Source organism: Haplochromis burtoni, unplaced genomic scaffold, assembly GCF_018398535.1.
Source record: "Haplochromis burtoni strain Fernald_Lab_line unplaced genomic scaffold, NCSU_Asbu1 Contig_323, whole genome shotgun sequence".
Taxonomy (NCBI): domain Eukaryota; kingdom Metazoa; phylum Chordata; class Actinopteri; order Cichliformes; family Cichlidae; genus Haplochromis; species Haplochromis burtoni.
The window spans coordinates 327,915-352,335 of NW_024582684.1; the positions used below are offsets into that span (position 1 = coordinate 327,915).

Consider the following 24,421-nt stretch of genomic DNA (forward strand, 5'->3'; position numbering starts at 1 on the left):
AAAAAAAAGAAAAAAAAAAGGTTTTTTACTGTTATAGTATGTGTGTTGCAGTTAGTAGTGTTTTGTTGATAAGTGTTAGGTGACCAATATCTCACTCATGCCATGTGCACGCACTGTTGCTAAGCTAAGGTTACATATTGAAGAATTCATGGCTATTGATCCCAACTCATTGGAGCGATTAATGCAACAGAAATGTTTGAAGATCTGTATGGAGACGTGTGTAAAAATATTTCAGTTTATTTCTGTGAAATATGATTGACAAATGTGTACTGAGATTTGTAAATTGGGAGTTCGCTTTGTAATCGGAAGGTTGCCGGTTTGAGCCCCGGCTTGGACAGTCTCGGTCGTTGTGTCCTTGGGCAAGACACTTCACCTGTTGCCTACTGGTGGTGGTCAGAGGGCCAGTGTCCGGCAGCCTCGCCTCTCCCCAGAGTGCCTCACCAGTGTGTGAATGTGTGTGTGGATGACTGGATGTGTAAAGGGCTTTGGGGTCCTGAGGGACTAGTAAAGCGCTATATAAATACAGGACATTTACCTCTTCACCTTTGTCTCTTTTAGTATGCATAGAGCTATGTCAACCAGCCACAATGTTACAACTACTAAAAGGTGAAGATAGAAGTATTTATCATCTAGTTAATATGCAAAGTTTCGTACTATAACCTTGGTTCCTGGCATTCATGAGGCTGTACTGTCCACATATAGTACCCTTTCCATTTCTATTACTATAACTTGTGTGTAATTTTAATAGTTTTGGTCAGTAATGTTATTATAAGGTACAGTGTGAAGTTACAGTAATTATGTCTGTTTTCAATTGTAAAAAGTAGATTTCCACAGTTTGTTGTTGGCTTTAGATGTTATACACTTGTTAAAAATGTATTTAACATCTTGTTTGTAAACTTCAAAATTAGACAAGATATGTGTTATCTAACAAACAAATTTACATAAAATTACAGAACCTATACTTATTTCACTTTTGTTTAAAGTTTTTTTTTTAACTTCGTTAATGCCTGTAGATTGACATAATCTCCATAGGGATTATCAAATTGTTCTGATTCTGATTTACTTATTAAATAAAAATCACATAGTTATAAAATTATGCCATATTTTCTGATTTTGTTTTTACAGTTTTTTTTTATGTGAGAAAACATTTTACGGTTATTGTATATTTATTGGAAAGCCATGCTATAAAAACATCTCACGAAAATGGCCTCAAGACTTGTAGATCTCAGTCCTGATTGAACATCACTGTGGCACACACCACGGGTGTCCCCAGAGACTCCATCTATATGCCCCAGTGGGTTGCAATTGCCTTCGGCTGCACAAGGTGAACCAGCATAATATTAGATTAAGGTTATTGTACCAAGGCTAATAGGTGTATATGCAAATGGGCCCTTGCCTCTAACGCTACATCTAACAACTCTAACATCTCCAACATTTGCTGGAGGCAAATGAAGTATACTTGTTCATCTATGTCTCCACTCAGATGCTATAAAGCTATGCTACACCACAATGACATTATTTAGCCAATCATGTTTAATACTACAGGGATGTCTGCATGACCAGAGGGGTTCTTTCATGTTTGTAGTTTTGAAAGAGGACACTCTCTAACAATATTATTTCAGGCTACTTTCTAAGCTGTATGTACACTATACTGCATTACTGCCTCTACGGTGAAGGGTCTATAAGAAGTATAAAACACCACAAAACCCTAAAGATAATTAAGCAGCAGACGGTCTTTGAGGTAGTTCCAATGAGAAGAACTCCCAGCTCTTCTCCACTTACTATTAAAGACAGGATGTGGGCATCGGTGGGAGGACTGTGCATGAAACAAAGAGAGTAAGCAACAGCGAAGAAGTACTTGGTGGTTTGGAGGTAATGCTCCAGGAAAGTTTCTGAGTGGGAGAAAGTTGAGTTCTTGCCTAAAGAAATGCTCATTTTGCACCCATTAAAATCCTCCTCAGGGTCTGTGATCTTTAAGTCTACAGAGCTCCTCAAGGGGAGATAGAGCGAGAGAACTTAACAGTTAGGGAGCCCAGAGGCAAAGCAACAACCAGAAAACAGCGTAATTAAATTAATCCCATTATATGAGGATGTGTTACACTCAATGGCCGGAAAATCATTATTAATTGTTGTAACTGTTGCAGAGATTATTCTTCTTGAATTTTTCTTTTCATTTGCCTTAGAAGAGGTCCAGTCAAAACTAACAGGAACATTGTATAAATTAGTAGAAAAACAAGTTAAAAGAATTTAATGTGTGAATAATATTATCAAGAATGTGATTTTTTATCAAGAATGCCACCTGCACATAATGTTTTACATAATACTGATATGCTGATAACTAGTTGAAATGTAATTTTAGCCATAAAAAAACACGTCTTAAGTACAGTGAAGGAGCTGTCAACAAAGCCTTCTTATTCAGTCATGTACAATCATAGCTATAGGAACTATGTTATTAAGTAACGATAGGTTTCGATACCCCAGTGCCTCCACTCCCTTGACATTTAGTAAAGGACTAGGTCCCAAGTATGGATAACCCCAGCAAGGGAGGAATGATTCTTAAGTGGTTTAATGAAAAATGCAATAAACAGAAGCACTATGAAAGTCCAGAAAATTAGCAGGCAAGTAGAGAACAGTATATAAACAGGGGAGGTAATTGGGGGAATTGGGTTCCCCATGTGAGGGGGCTGTGCCAGGTAGGTAAGGACAACTGAGGTGAGGACATATGTAGGTGGAAGGGATGATATACAGTACAAAGCTGAACTGTGACACCTACCACATTTTAAGAAGCACTGGGTACAAGGACTTTTGCAACAGGCTACTCTTGGTTTGTGCTCATGTAAGTGTTTGTATCTGTGACCCTTCAGCTTCAAAATAAAACAGTGAAAGCACACATTTTCCTAAAATTACATTATCTTTAGCTATACCATCTTATCAGCAGGGTATGTATTTGAGAAGATGCAGAGATACTGGTAAAACCTGTAGCCAACATAATTTTTTGTAATGTACCAATTTTAAAAAAATGTCTTTCTTTATACAGTGGCCTATTATTTTTTTCAGGGAGGAACACTGCAGAAAAAGTCAGCCACCTGTCAGACTATATATTTCTGTCCTCTTTTCTGTCCTCACTTCGCTGTTTCCTCCTTTGAGCTTCTGTGTTTCCCCACCCTTCTTAGCATAACAGCAGAATTGCTACTTTAATCCTCCTCACGCCTAGTGTCTCAGAAAGCACTCATTTTGTTAGCCAATATTATTCTAATGACACTTTATTTGAAATGTAATGTCAAACATGCATTTGTGTATTTCACAAAGTTACATGTGTGATCTGCCTTTGATATGCTGAAGTTGTCATCCAAGTAGAACACACACAGACACACACACACACACACACATTTACAAGCACAGATACAACACGCGCACTGACACGCGCGTCGTGCCAACGCTACGCAACAGCGAGGGCTGTTGTGAGGAAAGAAAGTGACTGATTACTTTTTTTATCAGAGGAATTTTAGAGAGAAAGAAAGCAGCAAATGAGAGCGCTGTCATCTTTCCTCTGCTCGTGACGGGATATAAATAGCAAGTAGGTTCTCTTAAAAGTCGAGATGAAAACATTTGCTTTGTTTCCAGTGCATAGCTGTAACACTTCTTTGAAACCTGAAGCAGGGAGAAGATGCTCCTTCATGTCTCCCTCAGTAAGCTGGAGAATAAGGAAAAACAAGAAGGCTCCTCTGAAATGCCTGACCTAATATTTGACAGATAGTCAAGAGATATGTATCCAGGGACCAAAAACAGATTTGCAGGAAAGATGAGCTCATATTGTATTTTATTGTACAATTTTATTAGGTTGCTGTGACTGAGCCGCTGTTGCAGAAAGGAAACTATTTCCTTTCTTCTTCTCCTACGAGAGGAAATTTCAGTAAGCAATTATAATGCTTTGAGATTTTGATTGCGAGAAACCTTGTTTTGATTAATAATAATAATAATAATAATGCAACTAAGGAGCATTGAAAGGTGCTGCTGTCCGGTTTATACCTTTCATACATGTTTATAATTTACCTATATTTTGTCAGTCTTTTTGCCCATGCTGTCATATTACTACACTGTTAATTGCAAAGCCGCCTGGGGCAAGTTTGTTAATTGTGATGTTGGACTACATGCTTAAATAAAGCATGAACTTGACACTTACACTACTATCCAAACACAGGTTGTACTGTGTAAAAGTATGGGAAACCCTCTGAAGAGAAACAGTTGGTAGAGGATATAATGAGGCATTATATTCATGAGATCCACCAGAGTTTTCTTATCATGCTCCCTGTTGTGTAATTGACTAATCAACATCACCCAAAGTACACAGTCTTTGTTCTCTGGCTAATGCATTCTGATGGGTTCAAAGGCATGGAAAACAGAATGAGCAAGTTAAAGACCAAGCATATGTGTGTTTGTATGCAATTGTGTGTGTCGGGAGACCAATTACATTTCCAAGTTGTACTTCAAATGAGGCACATCGAAATACTGCCCTTCCCTGATTTGGCTCTTGCAGAAATGAGAGCAAACCTTGGCGATATGCATGCGAGCACATGCATATACAAACACACACACACGTAAACACAAATATGTTTTTGTCTACAGTAACTCATCTGTTCATTTTGGCGGACTCCATGAGTGGTTACATAAGGTCTTTTCCCGGTGATGGCAGCTGCTTTGCTTAGCAGGTGAGGATGTAACAAAAATATTGATTCTGGACAAACAAATAGCCACCGACTCACTGACTGGGCAGAACTTACAAGTAAACAGAATAAAAAATAGCAGTATTGATTCTAACAAACAAATAGCCACAAACTGACTGACATGGGCACAACCTGTGAGTAAACAAAATAGCACAACTCAAATAAGGAACGGAGGAGCGATATCGCAGCGGTTTGTCATGTGTCGATTTAGATTTGCTGACTAATCCTCCTGCCGTTAGTTTCCACACTGGAAAGGCTCTAAGTACCCCACCTCTCTGCTGGGGTAATCTCAGTGCAAGTAAGCAGCATGAACATGAAGGGAGAAGGCCCTTGCTTCGAGAGTATATCAATTTCATAACATAAAATGCATGCATCCATTAATCCTTGGTAGTGAGTAATCCCAGAATGTTTACGTGCTGGGCTAATCTCCTTCTCTTCTGCTGAGGAACTGAGCACTAGGCTCCAACTTGCAGGTAAGCCTCATTCCCATACCTCACCCAGAAGTGCTAATCCCAATTCCAGATACAGAGACTAGGGAAAGAAAGAGAGGGGGTTTGGCACTGTCTGTGTGTTTGTGTTAGTTTGCCTGTGTCGGACCAGTAGACACCACATTAAAACCACGATATAACTGTTGTTGACTAATGTCGCTGACTTCTTTCAGCAGGTCGAAATGTGGGTGTTACAGAAATTCTTGTGTAAACAGAGTGTTGTTGATTATTTTGAAATTAAAAGCTGAACTTGGTGAACATCGGTACACTTTTGAATTGTTTTCTGTATAAGTAGTGATTAAATCACAATTTAATCCTTTAAAGCTTGAACCATCAAGCATTTAAAAGGAATGTTTATTGCATTATTGCATGTTTTTAATTTGCATCATATTTGATACATCTGCCTTTTTTGCAATTTATTATTAAAAAAAACAATCAATTTTATTATTACTATTACTATTATTATTATTAAATGTCTTTAAAACTCCCACGGATGATATACAGTACAAGTCACAATAACTCACAAAAACGTTTTCTATCAAATATGATACACTTGAAATTAAGGGGTTAAGTTTCTAAAATTATCATTTTAAACTGCCACAAAACCACAAGTTATTGACTTAAAGTTAAAAATGTATTTTTGGATAAGATAATTACATGAAAGCATAATAATGTGTTGCAGTGGTTACCACTGGTGAGCCGGCACACTGGACTTCTCAGAGAAGTCGGAAACTAACCAAGCGTAATATTCAACCAAAAAAATACATTTTTCTCTTCAAGAACGCATTAGTTTGTATAACCACAATCTTTAATGCAAATCATTGCAAACCAGGTCTCCTGATGTGACGTATTATTTAACATGTTTAATAATAACACAGTATTTTTATGTTAATTGTATTTTTTAACTGCCAATTTCAGCCAAAAGCCTGTAATTAAGCACAACAAATCCTTCTCCCACTGGAATATTAATAAGTAATAATATTATGTTTGCAGCAGTGACAGGTACTTGACAGGTAAGGGGCTGTGCTTATGTGTTTTGTATTGCCTTGTGATGAAATTGTCAGTGCTTACTGTATTTGTACTTACATTTAGACCTGACAGGTGGCAAGCAAATAGTAAATGCACGCTGTTATACACAGGTGTGTGTGTGTGTGTGTGTGTGCAGATGACGAGGATTCCTTATCCGGCTGCAGAGACAGTGATGGAGACAGTGAAAGGACACAAGGACAGCATGAGTGCAGTTATGGATTTTGCATCCAAATGAGGGAGCAAGTTAATTTTGTATACTTGTAAGCTGAGTATAATTTACACTTTGAGCATCCTGATGTAACGTGTGTGGGAGCGTGCATGACGTGGACAGAGCTGCAGAAAGGGCTAGCTTTCCTTACTCTAGAGGCCTTGAGGCTGTCTGACCTATTTTTGCCTGGGAGTAGATGGTTCATCACAAGCAGACACCAGCCACTGCACCTGGACTGAGACTGTAGGTGTATGTGTATTCATGTGTGCCTGTGGAACGATGCACCATATGTAACTCAAGCATTACCGCATAGCTCTGTTAGGTTCTCAGTGGTGAATGCACTCTCATTCCCTTCTCCTATCCTCTTTCCCCACCCATCACCTTTTCATAAAGCAGCCCTTTCCAACCACACGCACTCACACACATGCATCCACACACTTTCTCAATCTCTCTCAGGTGCTGCCTGCTGTGATGTCCAGTGCTGAGTGCTGCTGTACTTGCGTTCACAGCAGGACCTTCACACATGTGCGCACTCACTCAAACCCACATACACACACACACACACACACACACACAGATCCTGTTACACTAAATGTGTTCACAGCAGGGTAAACTTGATTCAAACAGCCAGTGAGAAAGTCTAATGATTGATGATAAGACCGGAATATCCGCAGCCACAGCAAAAAACACACAAACAGGTTATCTGGGACCTCCAGGCACTAAGCTCCTTTCACAAAGGAAGAGTGTTTGGAATCATTAGCTCACACATACGGGGGCTGTATCCCCCAACCACATTTACATGTATGTGTCACACCTGTGCTCATAATAATACCTATATGTGCCATCACGTTCCCCTTTGCATATCAACTCTCACTTGTGCACTCTGGTGCTGCCTCTTTTTTTCCTCTCCCCTTCTCTCTGGTACTTTGAGACAAGTTTTTGCTGAACTGCTGAGGAGGCAGGCAGGTAAGCAGGCACATCAGCAGTGGGGCAGAGGTGCTGTTAGTCTGATGAGCAGTAAAACTGTCAACACCAGAATAGCTATGAGGAGCTGCATTTGCTCTTATGTTTACCAACCCCGCTTAATGCAGTCCTTTAAGCGACACTATCCTTAACATCTTTATGGATTTTGAATGCCAAAGCACGAAATCTCACAAGCATAGAAGGTGTGCCATACATCTCCTCCACTGTTAGGTCTGTAGTTTCAGCAGTCTAGGACTGGATTTGTGACATGATGAAGGTGTTGCTCCTGTACCAGAAGTGTGATTGGAGTCTTTCCCACTGACGTAAGCTAGAGAGGAGTATTCTCATAGAGAACAGTGATGTAATGGACTGTGAAGGTACTAGTCAGTCTCCTTTTTGCTTCCTCTCCCTCTCTGTCTCACTGTTTCTCCCTCCCTCCCTTCTCTGTTCCCATCTCTGTTTTTTTTCTTTTCCTTTTTGTCTTGGCAGGCTAGTCCTGCTATTCCTTTGGGATATCTGAAATCAAACCCAACAGCTCCCTCGCTTGGTGACAAAAGGGAATTACATCTAGATACGTCTGCCGTTACTTGCACACATAATAACGCGGCACAGTGCTCCTCCCTCCCCCTTTTCCTTCTGATATTTCATTCGGTTGCCAGCCACCACTCGGTGTTACGCTGTACCTAGATCAGTCCTTAAATGGTTTGTCAGATACTTTCTAAACACAGACAGTTCTTTTGTCACATTAGCTGTCAAGATTGTGAAACATTAATTAGACTCAAGTTCCCACTAAGGAGTCCCATGCTAGTGCTTCTCCTCCTCTTCTCCTCCCCCTTTTTTTCTTCTGTCCTTGTTCTCTGTCTTCATCAAAGAAGAACAACCAGCTTTCTCTGCCCCCGGGAGACATCACAGTGAGACAGACAAACCTCCCAGTCCTCTCCTCTACTTGACCATCCCACCGTGAGCAGAAAAAAACAAAATACACACACACACACACACACACACACACACACACACACACACACACACACACACACACACACAGAGATAGAGAGAGAGGCACGCTCTCTCGCAGGCTTTGCTTTGTCTTGCCGGGTGGCCTCCTTGACTTTACCTGTCTAAAATTACAGAGAGTTCAGAGTGCCATAGAAACAGATGCACAAACATCTGTACCCACACGCACTTTGCAGTTGTTCTTTTCAATGAATTCACCACTAAGTCAACCTTCTTTCCAAGAAAACTCCAAAAGCAAAAGGAGGAAACAACACGCATGCACACGCCCACACACAACAACAACAACAAATATATGCTTGCTGGTGCATGTTGGCATGCAGACACACACATGCATTATACATGAAAACAAACACACACCTATACAGTGTAGCTAGAGATGTACTATACGTACACGCACGTGCACAAATACCAAAGTGCAATGGGGAGTTTGAGAGAGGAAGCCCACAACATAAATATCCAATTACTAAACACATCAAACGCACAGAGGATGAAATATTGATAACTTTGAGATATTTATGTAATCCACAATGGTGCCTTATATAAGTGTTCCATTTAGAAGGAGAAGCAGAAGTGTGCAGGGAGGTATTGTTTTTCTTTTTTTAACATCACAGAAAGAGAAAGAAACTCTGTTGTATGTTGGCAGACAATGGTGTGAGCATATGAGAGCACTGTCTGAAAGCAGTTGAAAATGAACTCCTTCTTCCTCCCTGCAGTTCTCTCTTACCCAAAGTGCTCGCACTGAAGATACATGTGTGAGCACTTTGGGTTAGATGTCTTAACCACGAGTGTAAACCACATTCGAGTGAGCTCCAGTCAGAGATCCCCCTCTCAGAAATAAGACAACAATTGAAAATGAAAGCAAAATGAGTGATGACTTAATCACTAGTGGGGCTCTACTCTGCTGTTGGGTGTACATTTATGAGGGGGAGTGACTGGGATGTTTTATTTGGCAGTTCATATTGGGCTGTCAATCTTTGGGTGATAAAGCACGTTCCAAGCATATGGAGCTGACGGGGGAAGGTTTTGGGCTTCTGTCTTCGCTGCTCTGCTTTGAGCTGCAGATCATAGAGTGTTTGCAAAAGCATAAACAAGCAAGAAAATATGGATTCTCTAATTAATTGTAAATTGTCACCGCTTGAAGTGGGGATGCTGAGTGATGTGTGCATGTAGAGTGTATGCTTGTGTTTTCATGAGTGAGAGAAAACGAGAGGGGGAAAAAACAGAGGGGAAGGGTGAATAATTTGACTTAACTTTCGTGCCTTATCAACAAGGCACTCTTCATGGTTTTTCCTTTGAAACTGCTGTTCCCCACTAAGGCCGAATAAATTAGAACTCTAAATAGGAATAATAATGAGAGCATACATTATTTCTGTTGTTGGTACTGGTTGATGTTGTTGTTGTTTGTGTCGGCAGGAAGGCTCAGATCTCCATATATGCAAAAAGGGAAAAAAAAGGTAACTTCCCCACATGCTTTACAAGTTTGGAGGATCATTTTAATGGTGACCCAAAAAGATGTCCTAGATATTTGGTGAACATCCTTTTGAAAAATTCCTGAAACTACAGACAGCGAAACAGAGGGAAGAGACGGAGAGAGAGAGAATGGAGAAAAGGCAGAGAAAAGATAGAAGAGGAAAAGATTTGATGAAATGGAACGCCTCCCTGTGTCGGGAATGACTTAGAAATTCAAACAATTCCCTGCAATGTCAGTCAAAAGCATTGTTCTATTTAGACGACAAAATGTTTGTTTATCTCCAGATCTGTACTCGGTATGGTAAGTACTTCCAGACCAAGTGAAAAATCATACGGAAGATTAACTATGACTAACCTGTGATACACTAACCTATGGTTCAAGCATGATGCCCTGCTCTGAATGAGCATCTAGTCTCGGTGTGATCCTGCTGGCACTCCGCTTCAGGGAATTCCCTGATGTAATATGGAAAATATATTCACACAAGAAAGCAAATCAAAGCTTACATTCCCCAAACATCTTGAGTCTTTTTAAGTTCAGTATATTGTTGTCTTTTGTATAACTGGTGTTTTTTACTACTTAAGATCAACTTTAACATTACGTACTTGAACCGTTTATGACATGCAAAAGCAACTGTAAATATTCTGATAATATAATAATTCAGATTTATTTCATACTAGTCATTTCACATGTTATCCATTTCTTTGTTGTTTAGTTTGTCTTCCATGGGCTGGGAGAGATGATGCAGGAGTCAACTATATGCTTAGACCGTGTAGCTTAATGGTGTAATAACTGAAGTACTGTGAAAAATCATGGGCTCTCTTTTTGTCTTAATTTCACTTCATTGTTTTCAGTTATTCTACCTGCTTAAGGGCAAGTGCATTCCATTTTAAAAAAATATTTTCTTTGACCCTGACCACATATTTTGAAGAAGTGCATCACTCCAGGAAATAAGGGAGGACAAATCCTATCCCACAATGACATAAAATATTTGTAAAACACACACACACACACACACACACACACACACACACACACACACACACACACACACACAAAAGAAAAACACAAATTTAAAAAAAAATGATCGTGGATCGCCTACATGTGGCAAATGTCTCAAAACTAGTAAATTCATTGTTTTCCTTCTATGTGCATGACACTCATTAGTGTGCTGCTGTTGTTTTCTTGCATAAAAATGATACAGCCTAGAGTGGAGCTACATCTATCTGAAAATGTAGACCTGACAATAATGACCTTATGTTCTGATCGGTCTTTTATAGAAGTGTCAATGACTCAAGCCTAAAACATTGTTTTCTTAAAGAAAAAGCTTCTTGAGCATTTTTGTTAACGTTTTTGATGCAAAATTAATATACATCTGTGAATGATTGAAAGTCTTTTCTGTTCAAATCAACAATATAGAACCACATAAAACTGCGTGCTATGTGCTTAAAGTGATTGTTTTCTAGTACTTCTGCTGCTAACAAATGGGTCATTTTAGTGTAGGTAGAGGCTAATGTTGGTTTCCTCACCTCCACTGCCCTTTCTTCATAGAGACTGCCTCTGAAATTCCAACACTGACATGCAAAATACAGATAGCAGCTCTTATGCACTCACAGCACTGCACAAGGTGCTGCTGCCCTCAGCCCTAAACACAGAGCAGCTTCAGAGGCCGTGCACTTTCTAGAGTTTCCCTTTGGTAAGATGACAGGAATAAGATAAAATAATAGAATAAGGTCTATTTTATTCACCTTCAGGGAAATCCGTTGCATAAATAGGGACAGTGTCAACTATGGGTCACTGACCATTCACATTAATAAAGATCTAATTTCATTTTTTGCCTTGTCATGGTTTTCTTGTGGTTTAGTAAGACAAGTTTGTGTTCCTCTTGTTTCATGTGCGAGTTAGCTTTTGCTTGTTATCCTTTTCTACATCGTTTGGTTTGATTTTAGGTGATTGCTTTCACCTGTGTCTTGCCCACATTTATTTGTCTTATTTTAAGCTATCATCACACTTATCAGACATATGTGTTAGGATGCATACAGTATGCATCTTGGTAATAATCCCCCTCTCCCAGACTTAGTCACAAGCTAAGTATGAGGTGCTACTGCCTGGTAGCACAAAGCACAGTGTGAAGCTCATGTGACTGTATTAACCTTTCAGACCAAATCTCCTGGAGTCACGAATGAGAGCGAGCGAGATCAGAAAGTAAAAGTTGAAGAGACTTTAAAAGCATGAAACAAAGAAAGCAAAGAACAAAACAATTGAGTTATGTCTTGTTGCTCCTCTGAAGCAACCAAGTCTCAGTTTCTATGTCTGGTTTGTTTTGACACAGAGTGTCTTTAATATGCAGAAGTGCAGATTTGGCAGTGAATTGTCAAGAAAATCAAAATGAAGCAGGGAGCACTGCGCAGCACTACATGTGGCTTCAAAAGCAACACAAAGAACTACAGAGAATTCTACTGACACATTTTTATAATAAAAATGATGTTTTTTGTTTTTTTTTAAAAAAAAACATGATTATATCCATATTTGGTTTCATAACTCAGAACAGACCAATAGACTGATGAGTCTGAAAGATAATAAACTTGTAGATGAAGGAATCTTGCTGGTTCGATGACAGGAATTTATCATTTTGCCATGCTGATCCTGTGGTGAAAGAATCAGTGTAGCCTTTGGTGAGGATCAGATGATTCATTGAAAAGCAAGATACATTAAAGCTTCCCAGAAGTCTTACTATTATTAGGCAGATCACAATGCAGCTACGGTATGAGCTATCAAAGGCACTACTTTTTCTTACAGAGGTCGAGGAATGGGGGTGGTGGTGGTGTGTGTTCTTGTGTCGCGGTGGGGTAAAAAAAATGTTACATTCCAGTACACACTGACGTGGGGGTGAATGAATAGAGGTATTTATGTTTAGTGAATGGCTCTAGTCATGCTACCAAAGTTGAGATGATAGCGAAAATCTAGCATGACGATAAATTGTGCTAATGAAATTACTCAGCTTATTTTAAAGTGTAAAGATGGAAAGTGCATACGATGTCATATAATCCAAACCACACTGAATATGCTCCATAGTGTGGTGTTTACACATTTGCCTGGAAAGCAAACGTTGCTGGTTCAATTCCAGCCAGAGATGCAAATCCCCTTTCGGGTTGTGTAAGCAAGGAGATCTGGTGTAAAACTGCTGTTTTAGTCAATTTTCTTGACTAATGCTTGAACAAATTCAAGCATTAGCAGAATTTGATGGTCAACTGATAAATTAGTTGGTCACTGTAGATTATTTGTCTCTTTACTCAAAGACATAAATCTGAATCTCCTAATGTCAATAGAGAACATCAGAGGCAAGCAAAGTCATTAGGATGCATGCATGAATAGAAAGACACAAATGGCTGTTGATCACCACAGTCAAGCTTTACATGCATCCAACCATCCAAAAAGTCCTGAGATATTGCTGTCTGTAACATAGAGGTGGACAACCTAAGCAGCCCTAGATATATGGAGGTAGCATGTGATAAACTAGGTGTAGTAACAGAACAATGTTTGGTTACTTTATTCGGCTGTTGTACTTTTACAATATGGATATGCATGCTTACTTCAATGACTGTATGCATATAAAAAACAAAACTATCCAAGTGGGTGTTTGGTGCTCTTGGAGTGCCTCTGTGATGCTAACCTAGACATGAATATAAATAAACTGCAGCAAAAAAAAACCCACCTAGGGATTTTTCATTGCCTCTAGCCATACACTATGTGCATTCACAGAAACAACCCAATTAATGAAACACCTGCTTCCAATTTCCTTGGATTTCCACACTAATCATGCAATCAAGAGACTGAATAGAAACACCCTAGATGCAACAATAGGAAACCATAAGGCATCACTGTGCTGTTCGACATCCTAGCTGTGCACATCGGACTGATAACAGAGAAGTGGGCATCTTAGTAGAAACAAATGCTTTATATAATAAAAAACCTGGTAACATAAGGGATTTTTTTCACTCTGTAAACTAATTCATTAAATATTTTTAAATATTGTGAAATTTTGTTTGTAGTCTTTTGGGCTCCAACTCAGCTCTGCTTTCTCTAGCACTGTTTCAGGCCTAAATGGTTGCATCACTCACACTCTCCTTATAATTGCTCCTCCAGAGTTCACTGTGTGTGTGACATGCCGTCCATGCTTCACCACAACCCTTGTAAGAGTCTCAAAACCATTTAGCGCTGCGGTGCTACTTCATCTAACGACACCATAGGGACACCTGGTGGTACAGAGAAACCTTGAGGTGACAATATTTAACACGGCAATGTTTGTTTTCCACCCTCCCTCATTTCTTCGTCACCTGCTGGGATCACACTCCATTGGGTATTTGCCGTCCAACCATCCAGGGTCTCAGTGTATGTCTTGTGGTGGTGTACACACTCACACTTGGCATTTTGAGCAAGATTTCTAGAAATAAAAGACATTAAAAGGATCTTCCTGGAAATTACTGTGATTGCTTTGGAGTACACATTTGGAGTACACATGGAGTACTGCGCTTTGAAAGGATTCCTAGTGGTTTTAATAATACAAGGTAGGGAGGTAGTAGATAGGTGTGATTATGTATACAGAGATGTTCTGATGAACGAGTCACAACTGCTTACTGATTCCAAACCACTAGTTTAATTAACTATAATCTACAAAATGAATAAATAATAGTATGACAAAGTGAAGGAACAAGTATAAATAGATGTGTTTAGATTTGATTCACTGGCAATCTGAGATAATGCTACCACATATACTTCATATGTTCATTACATGTGAAAATGTCATGCATAGTATATACAAAGATGTAGTAACTAGTCCTTAGGTATGTTAAATTATCAATATTCATCACTATCAATAAAAAATGAAATGTCATTAAACGTACTATATTCCCGTTTGTTCACCGTGTCCTTAGGTCTGATGACGTCTATCCAGTCCTCCACTGAGGGCACCCACTATGGACGGACCTCACCACAGGAACCAGAGCTAACCTCTGCAGGGGTGGCACCAGCAGTACTGTCCCCTCCTAGCCTGAAGGAGGTGCAGCAAGCTGTGCAGGATGCAAAAGTGGATCCGGGCACAGTCCAGAAAGCAGCTGAGGAAGAAGCTGACTTTGAGGCAGAAGTGCTGGAGAAGAAAGTGGAGGATGAAAATATGGGCATCAGTGAAGAAGATGCTGGTGTTGAAGAGAAGCAGGATGAAGCAGGGGTGGATGCATCTGAAGATGTAACTGATAGAGGAGTTGTCATGGAAGAGCATGAAACAGCAGCTGGATCTGTGGAGAAAACCACAGCAGGTGTAGAAACTGGAGTCAGAGAAGCAGACACTGTGAGGGTTATTGATGAGACTCTAGGAACTCAATTCAGTGATGAGGTTGTAGAAGGAGTTGGAGCCACTTTAGACGAGACAGGAGAGGATTCAGCTGTAATGGCAAATATTCAGGAGGACAACAAAGATCAGGCTGTGCTGTCAGAAGAAAAAGGTGCAACACTAACAGAAATACAGGAGACAAAGGAAACTCTGGATGTTGAGGAGGTGGCAGTACACAGAGAGCCTGAACTCAATCTTGGAGAGGCTGATGTGGAACAGATAGGAGATAAGAAAGAAACTTGGCCAGACAAAACAGCAGGTGAGACAATAGCGCTGCTTTTGGACAATTATCAGATAGAAGCCACACAAACTGCAGTCAGAGAGCCAATACTTGAGGAAGATGTAAACATAGTTAAAGAGCCAGATGGACCAGAAGAAAAACAAGAACAAGGTCATTTAGTGGAGGAAGGAGCTTCAGTAAAGGTAGAATTAGGAGGTACAACTGTGGGGGAAGCAAAAGTAGATGACAGAGATGGAGAGAGTGTGATCAAGAGGAAATCAGTGGTGCTCGTGAATAAAAGAGATGGCCAAAAAGAAGAAGCAGAAGAGGAGCAGCTTGCTTTGGAGACTTCAATTGACAGTACAAAAAAGGATCAAGGTGAGGTGGAGTTGCAAAAATGTAGAAAATGCACAGGAACTGAAGTGTAACCTACACTAAGAAATAAGGTTTCAGTCTATAATCTTTCATCTTTTAGACAGAGTAAGTTTTATCTGTCATATTAACTTTAATCTTAGTTCATCTGTCTCTGTTAAATATCTGAAATGCAGAATATCTAGAACCAGATCATAATTTGGGTCACAAAAACTTAAAACTGCCATGGTCTTTAAAATTGCATTTGCATAAGACTCAGCAGATTTGGTTGAGCATTGCATTGTGTGCATCATAACATACTTAAAGACCTTAAATTAGGACTATAACAGCTTTTAGTGCAACAAAAAAGGCTGGTTACTAGACTATGTCCAAAAACCCCAATAATGTAAATAAGAATATTTAACACTGGCTAGTCCTGCTCTGTTTGCTCAGAAAAATCTGACATTTCTACTCTGAGTACATTGATACAAACATGAATCCTTTACCAGTTTAATCCTCCATTCCTCTACAGTCATTGGTCATTGAGACCTATGCAAAAAAGAAAAGACACTTTCTGCTACAAATGCATACAAATCACGACCCACCAGGGTCTTTTAGCTACGGCACATCTGTACTTTATTCTTCCACTGCTCCACTTGACAAAACCTTAGTCTAGGCCTCTACTCTTCATTTTCATGTGTGTGTCACATACTAAACCTCACTTCTAGATGTGGTGGGGATCTCTGGCCCAGAACCTGATGGTGGTGCTGAAACCACCATATTGCAGAGCTCTGAGAACCAGGCTTCCACTGTGGATTTATTCCTCATTGATGTGGAGACTGAAGAAAGAAACCTAGATGATGAGAAATTTAACAGCAATGAGATCATCACCCCGACCAATGACCTTTCCCTGTATGACCCAGCTGATGCCCATCCTACACTGGATAATTTTATGAATGATGATCTAGCCGAACACCCGAGGACTGAAGGAGAGGCATTGGGGGAGACCAATGAGCTAGTTAAAGATCCAGGTAAAAGCTAAACTTACAGTATAGATAACTATGTATTTTACATAGCCCAAAGACATGCATGGTAGATTGATTGGTGATTGCAATGTGGTCTTTGCGTTTGCCCTGGGACTGACCTCTCTAGGCTTTGTTGCACCTTTTTGTCTGTGTGTGTGTGTGTGTGTGTGTGTGTGTGTGCGTGCGTGCGTGCGTGCGTGTGTTTTTACAGCAGTCTTACAATAGCAGCTGTAACTTTTCCCTCCAAAAGTCATATATTAGATTTGCTGTAGTTCTCAAACACTTTTAGAAACACATCCTAGGCTATAAATAGTTTGGGAAATATTCAACAGGAGATTTGTTTTTTTCCACATTAAAAACTTGGGCAGAATAAAGAAGAAGAAAACAGATCATTATCATGATTCTGCCAGCAAAATATGCAGATGGCCAGCTTGATGTTTTTCCATTCCACTGAGCAATTGTGCAGGCTAACTATACCCTAACTGGTGGGGGAAGACCAGAAAGTTTGGACCCTCCTGTCACACAGGCTACAACATGCTGTTTTCTGCCTCTTGTATTTGCTTCATATTTTTTGTAGGAGCCAGTGCCATTAGACACATGCCAGTTTGGGCTGGCACAATTTTACTGGCAGATTGTTTAAAATGACGTAGCGGTAGCAAAAAACAAAAGGTCTTTTCTTCTATGAAAAACCATCATGTATAATTAGACTGCACATATTCATATAAGAGCTTCCTGTTTGTACATTTGCTGGACACTTTGACATACTTGTGGCTGCCCATCAGCCACAAGTATGTCAAACTTTGTATTAAATCTAATGCTTCCACCTGCTCTGCCCTGCAATTTATCTCTCTCTGCCTTATTGTATCTGTTTAGAATCTACTGAATTAGGCTTGGAACCATGGAAAATCGGAGCTGTTACTGCTGCAGTTTTCCTGGTTTTGCAGACTGCTGTCATCATTATCTATATTGTCAAACGTAGTCACAAAAACAAGTAAGTTGCACCAGCTTCTGTGCACCTGATCTACAGGAACATTGATTCAAAACAGTTCTTTTATAGCCCCTGAGTTCCTAAAATTACAGCTCTAATCTTTGATTGTTAGCAAAAATGCTTTTCTTGTTAATCTCTGGCCAGCAGTATTCCTTTAAAGCCTGCATTCCATTATTATGCTTTGATTAGGTTAGACTACACATCAAACAGCCTCATTTTAGAGTACATTTCTTTTACAACACAAATTTGTACAATACCATTGCATGAATATCTGTCTGACTCTGTATTTTTAAAGCAGACTCCCCTCCTTTTTTAATTACTGTTGTGAACGTGAATGCAACTAACATTTGTTGCATTTGCACTAGTGTCAGCCACCTTCCACTTCTTTTTCTCTGATATCCGAAACAAACCATTTGATTGCTACCTGTAACAACAAAAGTGCTACAATCACAGATGGGACTCAGAGCAGAACTGGCACATGATTGCTTTAGATGTTGCCTGAGCTCAAGGTAACATTTCAACACTGATACATGATGAAATCAGACCACTGTATCCAGTGTTGGGTCAGAATTTCCTCCTCTGTTCACAAAAGAGAATGGTCTTGCTTCAGTTATATACTTGGCTACTTTTTTATTTCTCTACATGACTCATTGCAACGTGCAGTTAATTTGTAGAAGGTCAAGAGTAAGCTAGAAGAGCAATAATAGTGATAAAGGGATATTGTTTATGTGTTTGTGTGCGTGCAGCAGCCTGCCCCGACAGCGTGCATGTGAGGAAGAGTGTGTTGAACCAGAGGCAACTACAGGAGATGACTACAGTGATGATACACTGCCTGCGGGCAATGGTGACCCTCAACAGTATGTTCACACCAGTGTTTCTTGCAGTGTTATAGATGCGTACAGCACACATGAGAGTATCTGCAAAAATAAAGGAAAGGGACAACATTAAGAGTCATAAAATGCTGCCAGAATTGTGTCATTTTGCAATCTAACACAACCTAACACACAATCTTCCACAGGTGTTTATTTGACTTGAGATCTGCTGACTGCAAAGTCACATTCAAAACATTTAATATACAGTGTTCACATTCTTCTTTAAGCCTGGCCTTTTTCTCTCTTCCCAACCTTTTTATTTTTTCTTACACTGCTCAAAAGAAAATTAAGGTAATGCTTCCTTTTCACAGTATAACACAGAGCCAGTTAAACTTCAGGGACATCAATCTGTCTTGTTAGAAATCATAAACCATTGTGAATCCAATTCACTTGCTTTGGTGCAAATGAAAATGACAACAGGCGTACTGCAGAGGCAATAACAAGACTCCCTAAAAACAGAATGGTTTTCTTATCCCTCCCTCCTCCCTTTTTCCTAGTTTTTCTATTTGTTAGTGTCCTTGTTACTGCTAGTAACATGAGACAGTACCAGCAGTCAATTCAGGACACATCCATGCTTTCCACCATAAGAAGGTTCACTGTGTCTCCCTGTACAGTCTCAGAACTGAGAAAGAGATACTGACCATTACACAAGAACAGCTTTGCAGGGCTTCGACCCAGTAGCATGACTGGTATCAGCTCTTTTGCATGATAGGACCACTGCAAGAGCCCTACAAAATGATCTCCAGTGGGCTACTGACCAGACTCCGTGGGCATGGCATGCATTAAGTGATCCCTTAACTTTTTTGAGCTGTGCATTTATACAAAGTGACATCTCTTAAACTATTTTAGGACTGACAAGCAAGCAGAAGGTGCAAACAACCTTCACAGATGCGGAATTAAAATGGAATCTTAACTTTAGCCTTGGTAAGTCCTAAAAAAAGTACCCCTTATGAAGACCTAGAGCCAAAAATCGACCACGCCATAAAAAGTGCTATAAAAAGATTATACATTAATATTTTTCCATTTTAAATTAGCCAATATTTTAGACCTACTTCTCCTTGAAATATACATATGAAGTTTTAATTATATTTTCGTTGTTTTAACCCTTTAAATCCCAGGTTTATTACAGGAGCGCCGTTTTTTTAGCCCCAAAAAACAAAAAAGTAAATATTTACAAAAAAAAAACATTTGAAGTAATATTCGTTTGTTATTATAATTAGGCCTTTAGATGGACTAAAGATTGGCACCAAAATTAATTTCGATCCACTTACAATTTTTTTTTCCGGAGCCGGAAATGTTCTCCAGGTGGCCAATGCTCCTTCTCTAGGCCGACAGAGGTGCATCTTCCTGGCTAAGTCGCGACGAAGAACCGGGGCATTTTTTCGTGGGACGCATTTCTCCAGCACACACGTCCGGTACCACGTGACAACAAATACGTCATTTCCGGTTGAGTAAAAAAAAATTTGCACCCTCTCAACGACCTGGGGACAGAAAATGGTCCCGCCTGATCAGCGGGCGAAGCCGGTGCTGCAAGCCGCAAATGAGTCTTCTTTTCCCGCAGGTCTGTTACGGCAGCCCGCTGTTTTCCAGCAGTTGTCAAATGTGAAGCAAGGGCGCCACTCGGTGGCCAAATAAAAAAAATTACAACTCTAAGGCCCCTTCTCCAAAACGGAAATGAAACTTAAGCCATCGCCGAGATGCTTACGGTATAAATCCTGCAGTGAAAAATAGCGTTTATAATGGGTTTCAATGGGGCGATTTATGGCTCTAGCGCCTCATGTGGATGTCGGTTTTTAGCTTAGCCACCTTAAGCTAATCGAATAAACGGAGACGGCAATTCTAAAGAAAAAAAAAAAGGGTTGGAAGGTTTGGCTATATTCTATTCAACACAGTGAAAATGGCCTAATATTAAAAAACGCTGTGGATGAAAAATGGCTGTAGGTCCTACTGAGGGTTAAACTTTAAAAATAATCGAATGCAACAAAGCTTAAATTTTATTGGCAGCCTTCGCTAGGCTTCATCACAGATTACAAGATTTCACTGATTTCTTTCCTCAGCTACACTTACTTACTTTTCCATTGTGACCTGCCTAAATATCATGTACTGACCTGCATAGGAGGTCAGGAGCCACCAGTTGTGTGCTTCTCAGCTGATTCCCTCTTGGCGCTTTTATAGTGTAATAGCCCCGGGATTCTGCTCAAAATGTCACATGAGAATGTGAGTCCCGTGAACCAAGAGCATTACTGGCTAATACCACTGCTTTTGCTAATCAGACCGGTGGGCTTGGATCAGTAATTAAGCTACAGTTGTGTGCTTGCAGTGAGAGACCATGTGAAAAATATGCATGTGGTGACAATCAACTGTAAACAAAAAATACTAAAAATTCAGAGATTTTAGAGATTGAGAGTCTGTGTATTTGTGTGTTGCTTCAGCGAGTGAATGTGTATAAGACACAAGTAGAAATGTGATGCCTGCCTTGCACAGACAATAACAAAGCAACACTGAATTATTAAACAGTCGACACAGTAATTTTGAAATGTGTCCTTGTTAAGAGACTTTGCAGCAGCAGTGACAATCCAGTCGTCATCAGAAGAACCTAAATTCCTGTTAATAGAAAACAAAATTTGCTTTTTAAATACTTTTTTGGTTTTTAAACTCTTTAGCAATAAATGTTTCCCCCCAAAAAAGTATTTCAAGAGTCAAGGTGGCTGTAAACAACTGTACCTGAACAAAAGATGCTGGGACAAAGTCTTTGGTATTGCATTGAACTTGGTGTCCATGAGGTTTCACTTGAAAGGACGGCATCCGTCTTTGGCGCACAATTCAGTGGGTGCTTGGCTGAAATCATAGCCGCAGAAAAAAGATCGTACTTCATTATCCTTGGAACTTCAAGCAAACAGCTCAACAAAAAACAAAAACAAACAAACAAAAAACTCCACAGTGCTCTAAAATTATTTTTCAGTGAGCTTTAAACTGTAACCCAAATCCAGCTCCTATCTGAGTGACTGGTAGTTTCAACACGATCACCTTTAGCCTAGCTATTTCGGCCTAACAGGCCCCACTCTCTTATTAAGTCTTCCCATCCATATTGAATGTTTGCCTGCCACACTTGAATGCATGATGCACATCACCTTGAAAGTCAGAGACAAGAGGACAGAAATGTCTTAATATCCATTTGACAATAACCAACGCAAACCAACACAAAACCCAAAGCAGCTGTGTGAACATTAAACTCATCAGGCATTCTGGGTAACGTGCAAATATTCAGCACCCAGGCAACATAATGGAAATGCTCTTAGGACAGCCGCATTGTTGCCCTTGAGGGGTAGTCTACTAGGACGTATTAAAAATTTCAGCCAGGACGGTATCCCCTGCAATTATTCAATAATGTCAAGTGATCTGTTTGTATCTAGGTGTGTCATTAGCTCCCAGGTATCTCATTTCAGCACAGTTTGTAAGCTTCTCCATCTGGTGTGGAAATCATTAAATAAACAGACCTTCCAGTGAGAATATTAGCATTCGCTTAGAGCGGCATACTTAACAGCAGTTTGACAACCATTACGAACAAGCCATTTGAAAGTGTGTTCCGATTTCATCGCTTGAAAGGTGCCTGTCTTTGTTTTTGCGTGAAGCAAAATAGATTTTCTCATTTGTGTGAAATTTATCCCATTTTCCTGCTAGCACTAACCTAATATTATACCATTGTACAACAATGTGAGTTGTTCCTGTTATCAGACGGCTGTATATTTTCTCCTTTTTTCCTGTTTCAACTGGTCTAATCACTGCCAACTGCTCTTTTGTCCTTTCCACCAGGATGGCTGCAGTTGACCCAGCTAATATGGCTTCAACCCTGGCCAAAATAAATGACCAGCAAGGAGATGAGCATGCAATAGCTATGTCAGACCTCCCACCCAGCTCTACAGATGAGTGGGCCAATATTGGACCAGGACCAAATTCCTCACAAGACCTCAGGACTTCCTTTCTCTAGGGGGTCCAACTGTTTCCTCATTCATGCTATATCTAAATTAAGCTCAGTGAGCACAAAAATTTCATACCTTAACCAAACCCAGTAGTGACTGTCTCACATTCCCAAGTGTATTAACTACTGTATAATCATCTTACACTTAGTGCATATGACTTTATTTGTGTTTTTGCATGTGTAAATAAAAAAAAAAGCCTAACAATTTTGGATTTTGGCATATATGACTGTGTGACTGAGTGAACAGAGAAACGTGTGTTTGAAAATACTGTGTACATGTGCAAGTGTGCAAATGTGATAAACCTTTTATGTATCTACTGCTGTCTAGTAGTTTGATGTCTATAAACACTTTAGGCTGCACTGGAATTGTTGAGCAATGGTTTTCAAAGTGGCCACATCGCTCATGCTGTACAAAGCTGCTGAACTGCCACGAGCAATCATCCCATTTTATCAGCAAGTCTGAAGTCTGAGAATGCTGGCTGCAACATGAAGTGCCTCATCTGAAAAGTCTTTAAAATGTAAAACGATTTTTTAAAAATGGATTTGTTTTTTATTCTGCGTCAGTCTTGACTTGTGTATTATAAGTTTTGCTTTGAGTAGAACAAAATTAAGTGTCCAAAGACGCAACTAGATCCATAAACTCCAGTGCCGGGTTCCACTGGCCACCACACACCACAACCCTGCCCCTATCATAATTTTCTCTTCCCGTCATTCTTCTGCAAGTTTATCATCTGACCTTTTTTTCTCAGAACTGTGCAGGCTCTTTCAGAGGATTTCTAAAAAACACTCATCTGACCTTCATGTTCTTGAGTGTAACCGGTGGTTTGAACCTTGTTGTAAACCCTCTGCGTTTCATGTTTGTAGACGTTAACAATGATATCACTAATATTTTGAGAGTGTTCCCAGCTTGGTTAGATTTTTTGAAGTTGTTTTTCTTAACAGTTGAAATAATTCTGTCATCATCCACTTTATGCATGGTCTTTCAGGCCTCTTGGGTTAGCTGTGTTGGCAAATGCAGAAATCCTTTTTAGAATGCACCAGATTGTTGATTTGGCCACTCCTAAAGTTTTTGCTGTCTCTCTGTTAGATTTATTTAGATTTTTTTCAGACTAATAAGTACCTCCTTGTCTACAGAGAAAAGTGACAAAAATACAAACTTAGGACTTTGAATCAACTTCAGATATTATGTTTGCTTCATTTATCATGAAATAACAACAAGGGACCAGGCCTCGTGTCACCATGAAACCGCTTGTCAGTCAATTGTCCAATTATTTTTAAGCCTTTGAAAATGAGGGACTGCGCATAAAATTTGCTGCATCTCCTAAAGTGCTAGTGTAAAAATACTGTAAAACTGCTGGAATTAAAGCTGACAGTCTGTACTTCAATCACGTCTTGATTGCTTAATTTGAAAAATCGTCTTTTGGAGTGTACAGAAACAAAATGAAAACAAAACAAAAAAACAAAACAAAATCATGGAACTAACTTCTACTTACGTCCATGATTTACATAAATGTAGAACATGGCTAAAACCCCAGAAATTTTCTCTTGTAAGACTTCAGCATGAATGTCATCAAATATTTGTGTGAGTATCCACAGTCTGGCGTCATTTGGTCCATGATCACAAGGTTCATGAATGAGTTTTTGAAAAAACTCAAGTACCCTCAAGTGTACACGTGTGTACGGTGTGTGTGTGTGTGTGTGTG

At 39.7% G+C, this 24,421-nt stretch overlaps 1 protein-coding gene and 1 long non-coding RNA gene across 4 annotated transcripts; one reads left to right on the top strand and one right to left on the bottom strand.

Moving 5' to 3' along the window:
* Window positions 1–14,177: 14,177 nt before the first annotated feature.
* Window positions 14,178–24,421, top strand: si:dkeyp-118a3.2. 3 transcript variants are annotated; one of them, XM_005941896.2, is made up of 6 exons: window positions 14,187–14,462; window positions 14,829–15,881; window positions 16,583–16,885; window positions 17,753–17,870; window positions 18,614–18,724; window positions 22,553–24,421. In XM_005941896.2, the coding sequence occupies exons 1-6, from the start codon at window positions 14,414–14,416 to the stop codon at window positions 22,725–22,727; spliced, it is 1,809 nt and encodes a 602-aa protein (XP_005941958.1). In that variant the 5' UTR covers window positions 14,187–14,413; the 3' UTR covers window positions 22,728–24,421. The 3 variants fall into 3 exon arrangements, with proteins under 3 accessions (XP_042084375.1, XP_042084374.1, XP_005941958.1); XM_042228440.1 differs by lacking the exon at window positions 17,753–17,870 and having other exon boundaries at window positions 14,179–14,462; window positions 22,553–22,714; XM_042228441.1 differs by lacking the exons at window positions 17,753–17,870; window positions 18,614–18,724 and having other exon boundaries at window positions 14,178–14,462; window positions 22,553–22,714.
* Window positions 15,077–21,411, bottom strand: LOC121815836. Its single transcript, XR_006055398.1, has 4 exons — window positions 20,011–21,411; window positions 18,737–18,784; window positions 16,577–16,707; window positions 15,077–15,188 (listed from the first exon to the last, which is right to left on the bottom strand). It is a non-coding gene; the product is annotated as an uncharacterized LOC121815836 (long non-coding RNA).

Coding starts and splice junctions, on each gene's coding strand:
- si:dkeyp-118a3.2 (XM_005941896.2), top strand. CDS start 14,414: ATGGAGTACTGCGCTTTGAAAGGATTCCTAGTGGTTTTAATAATACAA. Junction 17,871..18,613: donor AAACGTAGTCACAAAAACAA/GTAAGTTGCACC, acceptor GTGTGCGTGCAG/CAGCCTGCCCCGACAGCGTG. Junction 18,725..22,552: donor GGCAATGGTGACCCTCAACA/GTATGTTCACAC, acceptor CCTTTCCACCAG/GATGGCTGCAGTTGACCCAG.